General features: G+C 44.9%; 2 protein-coding genes across 2 annotated transcripts; one reads left to right on the top strand and one right to left on the bottom strand.

Annotated features, from left to right (window-relative positions):
• The first annotated feature begins 1,014 nt into the window (after nucleotides 1-1,014).
• LOC107289211 (acidic repeat-containing protein-like) lies at nucleotides 1,015-3,624 on the top strand. The gene is made up of 2 exons (XM_015817917.1): nucleotides 1,015-1,351; nucleotides 3,193-3,624. Exons 1-2 carry the CDS (start codon nucleotides 1,134-1,136, stop codon nucleotides 3,425-3,427), a joined length of 453 nt encoding a protein of 150 aa, XP_015673403.1. The 5' UTR covers nucleotides 1,015-1,133; the 3' UTR covers nucleotides 3,428-3,624.
• A 530-nt stretch (nucleotides 3,625-4,154) lies between these two features.
• On the bottom strand, nucleotides 4,155-5,227 carry LOC107289196 (coiled-coil domain-containing protein 166-like). Its single transcript, XM_015817901.1, has 2 exons — nucleotides 4,367-5,227; nucleotides 4,155-4,229 (listed from the first exon to the last, which is right to left on the bottom strand). The coding sequence occupies exons 1-2, from the start codon at nucleotides 5,225-5,227 to the stop codon at nucleotides 4,155-4,157; spliced, it is 936 nt and encodes a 311-aa protein (XP_015673387.1).
• Between the last annotated feature and the right edge of the window lie 5,084 nt (nucleotides 5,228-10,311).

Here is a 10,311-nt window from a genome sequence, read left to right as displayed (position 1 = left end):
TCCTTTTTTAATTATTAAGACATCAGTCAGTTTCATTTGTATGTCCAGCATTACATCTTTTTCCATATCATACTTGTGGCCTTTCATTTTTAAATCCACTTTCAGGTCAGTCTCAGTCTTGTTTAGTAAATCTTGTTCATCTTCCATAATATCTTTTAAACACAGTGTATCTACAATAGCAGACATACAGTACCTAAAATTAACCTCTGGATCCATTGTTCACATGTATTCTTCAGTATGTCCCACGTTAAAAGTATTCCATTCTGTATTAGTAAGTCAAATTTAAATGTTCTTCTCTTTTAATTGTAATCTTTAGATTTTCCTGGTTCCTTTTAATGGGCATTCTTCAAAGTCTCATCCTATAATGTTTTTAAAAAGACTCTAAAACAACAGCATTTTCCTATAGGAAGAATCCTTATAATTAAATTCTAAATCCTATTTCAAATCCATCTGGACCCTTAGTTATAATTTTTCAAAGTCAATGTTATAATCACCCTTTTGCTATTTATTCCAAAAAAGGAGGATGTTTTAAAAAGTCCTTAAACTTGTATTTAGAACGTCTTCCATTAAGAATTAATGGTGCTCTTAAACCTTGTTGCAAAGATTCCTAATACCTGAAAAGCAATTAATAAGCAATTTCCAAAACTTATTAGAAAAGGAAGTGTGACCCCTCCACCATTTGAGCAGAGATTTGGGCATTCCCCCAGAGCACCAGCCCCCCCCCCCCCCGGAGACGCCTGTTGTGCGGTCTCCTTGTGGGGAGCGACTGGCTGGAGCACTTGTGATTTTTAACTGTTCTTGGCTAAAAGTATTACCTGGAACATTATTGTAGGAGAAGGAGTGGCGGAACCTGGGGGCGGAGGCAAAAGAGGAATCAGCCTAGAATCGCTATGTGGCTACAAGCTAAGGCCAACCTCTCTTGAATTCTGTTGACCATCGCTTTGCGTCAAAATATTGCTAACCATTAGCTGAGCAGGTTCCTGTGCTGAGGCACGAGTAATAATAGATCGGTTTAGTTGAGGCTTCACGTGTGGTCCTGGTTTTTCATGCCTGGCAGTCAGATTTAACATTTTAGACTTAGACTCGGAGCAGAGCGCACGGCCTACAGACAAGTTTCATTGTTCTCTTATTTCATGCCCTGGTTAGATCGACTTCGGGATACTCTCATCCACGAACTCTGCCATGCAGCAACGTGGTTGATCCATGGTGTTCGAGACGGGCATGGGCGATTCTGGAATTTATATGCCAACAAGTCTGCTGCAATTCACCCAGAGCTCCCAGTGGTCTCGCGGTGCCACAACTATGAGATAAAATACAAATTTACTTACGAATGCTTACAGTGCAAAAACACGTGAGTGGAGAATTTCCTTTCGCCTAGCAGTACTGCTTTTAAAAAAAAAAAAAAAAAATTCCCCGATGCTGCATTGCCTGCCATTTGATAAACCATTCTCCCAATAGTTCCACTTATCTGCTTTATTTAGATGGAGTCCATTTCAGTTCTATCATTTTGAAATCTGAGTAAATGTAGGAGAATGTATGCATTGTGCTTTTCTGAAACTGGGATATATTTTGATCCTTTTCTTGCCTGCCTGTTGAAATGGCTAGAAGTGTGGTAGGAGCTAAAGGAGGTTGGGATTAGAGTGTCCCAGGCTTTTGGTTCTGGAGGACCTTCCCTTGGAAGGGGAGGCAGCTCCGTGGATGGATCCAAGTGATCATGGGCTTTATCTACAAGAGGCTCCACGTTGGACATGTGTTTTTTTTTTTTATTATTGGCACAGCTGAGATACGATGTCCTATGGTAAACGTCTTGAAAGTAGCTGGGTAAGAAACTACACAGAAGGCTCTTGGAAAGTTTCATGACTTGCCTTGTAACCTGAAGTCAGCAAACGGCTGGCAAGGGAGACTCAAAGAGAGAAGAACCGCAAGTGTTGTCTGCAACAGTTTTGAGGCTGAGGAGCAGAGAATTCCACAAGGTGGCTTGTGGCTGCTTTTTTGCCCACCTGCACCGCCTGGTTCCCGCTGGTGGCACCTATCTGTCCATGCTCTGCATACTCTTCAGCTCTCCATAGTGCCCACACTGGGCACCTGTAGCTCTGGCCCACTGGCCTGCTTTCTTTTGGGGGCCCCCGTCTCTTCCCACACCAGTCGCTTAATAACCTGTGTGGTCCTGGGGTTACACTGGCAACTGGGACTCCTGGAATTGCCCATCTCTAAGTGAGGCAGTCGTATGACATCACGTTTAGAGATGGAAATGTTGGTCTCAACTGCTGTGTAACCTGAGGAATACCTGTACACTGAAGTAGAACTTTATAACTTGTATTAAGACAGTATTAAGGATACATGACCCTGAACCATGGTTCTTGCTTGCAACCAGTATTTTCAAGATAGAATTATGTATAGAGTTTTTGATGGCCATTAATTGTTTATGCTGGAGATGTTAATAGTTTGCTCTCAATCACCTGGGAATCAGTCATTTTCCCCTCCTGACTGTGGGATTCAAGCCGGCTTCCAGGTGGATCCTAAATGATCCTTAGCAGATTTTTGTGTGACAGTCTTTTAGAAAATTCCTTCTGAGCAATTTTGTGCCAAAGGGGCTGCCCTTGAAGGTTATTGGGCAGCATCAGCATGAAGTGGCCTGTGTTGTGAGCCAAAAACCCCTGAAAGGGCTCAGGGCAGCCAGGCCTGTCGAGCACTTCACAAGAGGTCAGGATGGAGATATCTGGGGAGTGGGGGGACACACATCATTCCACAGGGCCGGAGCCGTCACGGAGAACATATGCTTCACAGTTCCCACAAGGTGACACTGCTTCACTGATGGGACCTGGAGCAGGTCCACCTTAGCTAATCTCACTGGGCAGAGGGAAACGTAATGGAGACAGGTGGGCCTTCACGTAGCCAGGCCCTAATGCCGTGCGGGTCTTTATGGGTGATAACCAGCACCTTGAATGCAACTGGAAGCTAACTGGGAGCCACTGTTCTGTTTTGGTTCTTTGTAGGCTTAGAACCAAATTTTGGTAATTAAAAAAAATCTTGCCAAAAAAACTGTCCAGAAAGTCTCCAGGAGTCAACACTGACTTCCAAAGTCAAATAATAAACCTCTTTCCTGGAGGTTTTGCCTACAGATGCGTGCCCCCTTCGCCTTTCCATAGCCGCTTTCTGTCTTCAAAGGCTCCTCTTGCGTTTTCCTTTCAGAATTGGACGCCACTCCAAATCCCTGGACACCCAGCGCTTCGTCTGCGCTCTTTGCAAGGGGCAGCTGGAGCTTTGCCAGCCCAAGCTCAAAGATGGCACCCCAGCTAAAGCCCCACTCGCTCCATTTGCAAAATACGTGAAGGAGAACTACGGCTCCGTGAAGCAGGCGCAGCAGGGCCTGAGCCACGGAGCCATCATGAGGAAGCTCAGCGCGGACTTTGCCTCCTGCGCCTGACTGAACGGCCAGACCGGCGGTTGCAAAAGGAGGTTTTCTGACGCAGAGATGGAAAACCATGGTCATAATTCAGCCTTTTAAATGTTACTTGTATGTTTAAATATTACAAATATTTAAACGTATTTGTGTTTATTTTCTCCTAGGGCTTCGAATCAAGCATATGTTATTAAGTACTAATAAAGTGATCTGCTTGTATGTTTCAAATGTTGTTTTATTTCTAATTACAATGATGTGGGTGTAAATAATTTAGAATGGTCATAAAAATGGCTCATCAGAAGTTGAGAACTATCTATACAGTAAAAAAAGAAAGAAAAAAGAATTACCTCAATCTGAGCCCAAGGAAGGCAAATCCATATTATGATTCCCCAAATCAACACCACCGAATTTCTGCAAGGCTCCCACATTATTCTTCCCAATACACACACAAAAATTGTATTGCACTTAGACCTTCTTGACTTTTTTTACCCTCTGCCCAATTATACGAATTAACCTCGTCACTAATGATATATCGCAGCTTTGGCAACTTTATTTTTATTTTAACCACCTTAGCTGTAAAAGTGAAAAGCAGAACACACTTGTTACTCCAGTTTGCTAAGGCAAAAAAAACGCTACCTCCTCCTCCTCCTCCCCCTCAGCTAGGGAGGCAGTGCGAAGGCTGCTTCTGGGGGGGCTGGGGGGGGGTCATGCCAGAGCTACGCCAGTCTTCCTGCTGCTTCTGGGGGGGGGGTCACGCCAGAGCTACGCCAGTCTTCCTGCTGCTGCCATTAAAGCTCTTCATACAAGCCGTGGGTGCTATGGGAACCTTTGCGCCAGAGGGCACAACGGGTCTCCCATGCTGGTCTTCTGGGTCTGAGTTGATGACTGCTTTTTTGCTGGGCCTTGGAGACTTGTGAGAGATTCAGGCCTCTTGTTCAGGGGTGGTTGGAGAGGATGGCCTACCTCAGTCCTGGTAGGCAGGCTGGTCCCACCCCTGGGTCTCCTCCGTTGAGTTAGCCAGCTGTGGACCTGGGCCAAGTCTTCACCGTATCGGAGCTCCTGAAGAAGCTGTTCTTTCTGCTCCTGGAGCTGATGCACGATGGCCTTTAGGCCCTGGGCTCTCTTGATGAGGTTCAGCAGCTCATGGCGCAGTCTCCCGTTCTCAGCTTTTACCTGCTTGGTGTGTTGGATGAGGCTGCGCACGGCCTCTTTCTCTGCCTTTTTGGCCAAAGCTTGGACCCTCTGCTGGGACTCCATTTCATATTCTGCCTTCTTTTGCAGGAACCGGCTCTTCACGGTGTGCATTTGCTCAGAGTGGTGGATTTTCATGGCCAGGAGGTCTTTCTCCAGCTCCTGGATGCGGGCAAGCTGGTCTGACTGCAGCTCCCTGAAGGGCCTCAGTTCGTCAACCTCCTTGTTCATGAGGGAATACTTGGTCTCCATCTCAATCAGCTGGCTCCTGACCTCCTTCTCTCTGTCTCTGCACTGAGAGGTCAGCTCATCCTTCTGCTTCAGGACAGAGGCCAGATCTGAGCGGTTCTGGTCATTTAAGGTAACGATGGCATTCTGGCACAGGAGAGCGCGCCTGGCTAAGTAGGCGAGGTAACCTTTGTTGTTTTCTCGGATCTCCTGGGCTTCCTTGTCCAGGAATTCATTTTCATCTTGAAAGCGATCCACTCGATCTGAATAGGCCTTGATATACTCTGTCAGGACGGCATATTCCTTCTTCAGGTGTTGCTCTCTCTCGGTGATAAATTGCCCAGAGGTGCTTTGTTGCTTGGCTATACTTTTTTTAACTCTTAGCTTAGTTTTTGGTTGTGCCATGCTGTCTGTTAAAATACTGATCAAATGAAAGGGAACGGGGCGAAACACAGTAGTTGTGTAGCCTGTATAGAAACAACAGGTGGGAGAGTGTAATTAGAGATGCTACGAGATGTTGAGGAGAAATTAGACTTCACTGGGAGGATTAAGGAGAGATGACAAAATAAATAGTGGAAGAGACAATTGGCCATGAATTGAGTGGCACTGCCTACGTTTTTAGCAATCAACTGCTGCTCTGGGGAAATCAGTCCCATGGCCCGTAACGCTTGTGTCCTAGCTTTGTGCTTGTAATGCTAACGAACTCCAAGCAAAGTTCTCTTTCCCCCCCTCCCTCTCTCTCTCTCTTTCCCCCTCCCCCCCCCCTTAACTTGTGAATTTTGAGGCCTGGTGTTGGAGAGAAAATCCCAGCAATCTCTTCCCTCTCATCTATTTGTTTGTACGACTCTACCAAGTCTGGTCAATCGCACAAAACAACACAGTCACATTAGCAACACACCCAAGGCAAAAGATGCTTCTCGCTGCTCAATTAATCACTCGTGTCCTGGTCATCTCCTGAATGGACATGACTGCAATGTGCTCTACATGGGGCTACCCTTGACGGTATTTGGAAATTCCACCTGTTGCAGAATGTGGCAATTGGGGCAGTTTGGGGACCCCCGGGGCTGTACATGTAACACCACTGCTGGGTAGCCACGTTGGATGCTGGTTTGCTTCGGGTCCAATTCAAGAGGTTGGTTATCACTTTAAACCACTTCATAGCTACCTGAGGAACTGTCTCATCCCAATTACATCAACCTGTCCCATCCCATCAGGCACCGAGGGCATGCAGCCGACCCCATCGGCTAAAAGGTTTAAAACCGGTGGGGTCAAGGGGAAGAGCCTTCTCTGCTGCCGCCTCTGCCCCCTACGGGACATTTCACCCCTGAGGTGAGATTGGCAGAAATCTTCTGGCTTTCTCTGAAGAGTGTTAAGACCTGAGTGTCAACTACTGTGGGGATCCAACAGTGCATGCAAACCAGCATGTGGTTGGTGGCTTAAGGGCGCTCCCCCTGTCTTTTTAACTTATTTTTTTTTAACCTTGTCTGTTTTTATATTGATTTTATGGTTTTTATTTGTGAACTGCTGAAATAATTTAGATAGTAAGATGGGTGGTGTACATATTTGATTAATAAATGACTAAAATAAATATAGGCTATATCTAATTTACAGGAACAAAGAGACTCAAAGAACAGATTATTGGTTACGAAATGTCAGGCAACTCAGTACTTGGATACAGAGGAAGTCATGGTGAGATAAGACCTTCATTAGAAACATCTCCACTAGCCCCAGCTTCTCTGCTTTAGGTATGAGGGGGTCTTGGGCTTAATGTTAGGCAGAGACTTGCACACAGAAAGCCCCACTAGCCCCCCTTCCCCCATCCCAGTGAAGGGGAGATGCAGCAGAAAGGGCCTGGAAAGGGCCACGGGGCAGGCAAGAGGAAAGACAACTGCCTGCCTGCCTGCCTGTCTGAGATTTAGGGCAGCTACTGCTGGTCATACAAGTCAAGGGGATTGTTGAAGGGTGGGAAAAAAAGAACAGGACGTTTCATGCACCTACCCTGTTTTTCTCTATTCACAATGGTATTAGCTTAAATAAGACACCTACAGTTCTAAACACAATTTTAAATGGAGCTTTGTACAGTGTCTTAGCTATTTCCCTTGCTACCCACCTAATGCAGCGAGAAGGAGAAAAAATAGCTCATTTCGCAGCTTCTGGGATTCCAGTTTCTTTGTCCAGCTGTCATTGCTGACGCCTGGCCTGTTCGCCAAAGAGTGCAATCTTTTCCTCCAGCCCGTCCACTCAGCAGATTGCTCTCTTGGACCTGTGTGCTTCCTCCACCTTTATACATACAGTTCGGAACATACTCTTCTTGGCTTGTCCCCACAGATAACCCAAGCCCAGGCCGCAAAGGGTCTTATCAGCGACACTCTTAAGTGTATCAGGAAACAGTGGCAGTCAATGCAGCGGGTGTAGTATTGCCAGCACACAGCCAGCTGCATTTTGCAACATTTCTGAGTGTTCTACAATGGCAGCCCCCAACAGAGCCCATTGCAGTAATCCAGCCATGAGATGGCAAAGGCACATGTAATTAACAAGACATCTCACTCCAAAAAAGTCACACCTGGCACACAAACCATAACCAGGCAAAGGCTTAACCTGGTAATTGGGAACTGAGTTAAGATATTCAAGTACAGAACAACTAAAGTCAGGCTAAAGGAATGGGTGTTAGCAGGCCATGAAGTTTATCTTTATGTGGAAACCTCCATGCTTTAACTTTCAGAGAGTAGATTTGATTGTGAAGTAAATCAATCACTTCCCAAGGGTGATTCTGGAAGGCAGGTTCAAATATCCCAAGGGACCCCCACGCAATGCCACCAGGAATCCTGTGAAAAGCACCAACCTGTATCGTAAAGTTACTTTCCTTATTTCTTAAATTATTGTTCTCAGGTAGGAGTCTATCAAACGTGAAGAAAAGGGTAAGGTAGCAGGTAGGTACAACTAACCTCTGTGGAAGGTTGTGTGCATCCATGGAAGTGGAAGGACTTGACATCATAAGGAACAATCTATGGAATCTTCCCTACTTTTGATGCATCTAGAATACCAGAACATCGGAAGAGCTTGCTGAAAGAAAAATCTTCATCAGGGTCCAGTCCAAGCTGGGAATAAACAAAATGGAGACTGCTTTAGAAAAAAAATATGTAGTTTATTGGAGAGGAGAGCCAGACAGAAAGATGGCTCTGGGAAAGCTGACCACATGTAGCAGGGAGTGGTGGGCTTTTATACCTCCTTTGGGCTTTGTATTTGGAGTTCTTCCTGTTTGAGGCTTTGTATTTCCTGTGTCATGTACTTTGACCCGAGTCTGAGTGTGTCCTTTTGGTATGGGTGGGTTAATCCTATTATGTTTCCTGTCCTTAGAATTTGGGTGGGGGTAGGTAGATTTTAGGGGTCTTTGTCTTCCTAATTTCATTAGCTTCTAGCTTCCTGGCTCCAACCTTTCTGAATGGATTATTATATCTGCATTTCTAGAAGCTGGCCTCTGCTTAGTTTTTGCTTGGGGGAGAGAGGCTGGGGCTGGTTTCTGTCTTTTTCCCTTTGGGGAGATAGATTCTGCCTTTCTAATATTTCTTTCTCTGGATTCTTCCCACAAGCTCTAAGACCACGTTAGCTGAAGCATTTGTTTGTGACCTGGAATGGCAACTAGTTTTAGACAGGCAATACCAAGACAGGGCAGGTAACCCAACAACTTGGTTTTTCCCTGCCATCTTTGTCCAAAGTGAGTCAGGGTTAGGAAGGGCAGGAGATCCTTTCCCTTTCTCTCCAGATTGCTGGAAACAGCCTGCCCACTGCAGGGTTACCTGCAGCTTACCTGCCAGATATTCTCAGGGGTGGTGCCTCCGCCCCGCTCCGATCTTCTCAGCAATGCTCTTCATCGCTTCTGCTCTGCCAATGCTGTAACGATCTGTTTTGTTGTTGAGCTATAACTGTGGAATCTGCCTTTTTCATAGAGGGAGTGGGTGCTGACCCTTTTGGAGCTTGTATGCAATGAAATTTCATTTTAATGTATGTTGATTAGTGTACATTCAAAGTGACAATAAAGTTGTTATTCTCTTCTAAATTCTCTTAGGGTAAAAAAGACAGTATCAGTTGTTTACTGTCACGAAGTTGGATATAAATTCCAGTAACGCTGGGCTTATTTTGGAGGTCTCCATGCAGGTGCCAGGAGGGACAGAGCAGGACTTTGTACATCATAAGCGTGTCTTTAAGATGGAAGAAATAAGTGACGTGGGTAGACATAAAACATTTTAATAAATGTATCAATTTCAGAACTAGCAGCTAAGGTAAAATCTAACTGCACTAACTCACTTTAATATTAACCATAGCAATACATTTACGTACGTTTGGTGAGGTTTATCTTTAAAATTAGCACCCATCAAAGTAACCTTAATTTCTGTTTATTCCATCATCAAGGCAGCTTAAATCTGCATAAAAAGGATTGGAAAATCTAAGCTTTTAAGGTACGATTGCAATCGATATCAGTGTTAAACATGGGAATAAATTGCAAATGAAAAGCTTGGCAAAGGCCGAAGTTTTAAGATTATTATTATTATTAAAGTTATTAATATTAGTAGGCCATCATAGGTCTTAATTCAGTTTAAAGCTTCTGAACCAGGATTTCTTCTGTGCCTGCGTTGCAGCAATTAATATTAATATTAATAAGCAGTTAATAACAATAACAATTATTGTTAATAATATAATAATTAATAATATAATAATAATATAATAATTAATAATAATGATGCGTTAATAATAAAGATAGAGAATAATAAGCTTAAAATCCCATTTAAAAGGTTTCTTTCTTTTTGGCGGCCGCAATACCCGCTTTGACCACAGGAGGGCACAGTTTTCCGTCCCATTGCATTAGCACTGAGGCCCTCATAGGCCTTTTGCCCAGGATCGCGGAGACCGAGAAGCGAAGCCCCAAAGCGCAGAGCGTCAGCCAAAGCGTCGCCACTCTATGCTCCTCCGAAAGGGAGGAACCGCTTCCGTTGGCCTTCTCGACCGGCTCTTTCCTCACGAGTTATCTCCGAGAGACCTTCTCGATATGGCGGACTTCCCGTCCGTTCACCGCTATTGTCCCCCAGTACGTTGGAGATGACCTTCTCGCCATGGCTGATATCCTGTCCGTCGATATCGGCCGTCCCCAGAAACTTTGGAAAAACGACCTTTCCATCATGGCTGACTTCCGGTCCATACTTCTTAATCATTCCCCCCAACTTCCTTTCAAAAAGATCTTTTCGGCATGGCGGACTTTCTGACCTTCCTACTTTCAGCACAGGATGGCATACGATGGCACAGTTTTCTGTCCCATAGCGTTAGCACCGAGGCCGTCATAGGCCTTTTTCACGGCCTCGGCGCTATAGCTAAGGAACGGAAAACAGTGCCATCCCGTGGACAAAGCAGATACCTGCAGCCATAAAAAGAAATAAACCATTCTAATGGCGTGTTAAGATTATTATTCCGTATGTTTATTATTATAAGCATTATTA

This window comes from Protobothrops mucrosquamatus, unplaced genomic scaffold, assembly GCF_001527695.2.
Source record: "Protobothrops mucrosquamatus isolate PMUCROS unplaced genomic scaffold, P.Mucros_1.0 scaffold655, whole genome shotgun sequence".
Lineage (NCBI taxonomy): Eukaryota > Metazoa > Chordata > Lepidosauria > Squamata > Viperidae > Protobothrops > Protobothrops mucrosquamatus.
Note: the sequence above shows the minus strand (reverse complement) of the source record. Positions and strands in the feature narration are given on the sequence as shown.

Bases quoted from the DNA above. Each gene is read 5' to 3' on its own strand.
- LOC107289211 (XM_015817917.1), top strand. From the start codon at position 1,134: ATGCCCTGGTTAGATCGACTTCGGGATACTCTCATCCACGAACTCTGC. The intron at 1,352-3,192 runs GTGAGTGGAGAA...TTTTCCTTTCAG, and splicing joins TGCTTACAGTGCAAAAACAC to AATTGGACGCCACTCCAAAT.
- LOC107289196 (XM_015817901.1), bottom strand. From the start codon at position 5,227: ATGGCACAACCAAAAACTAAGCTAAGAGTTAAAAAAAGTATAGCCAAG. The intron at 4,230-4,366 runs GTAGGCCATCCT...TCTGGCGCAAAG, and splicing joins GCCTGCCTACCAGGACTGAG to GTTCCCATAGCACCCACGGC.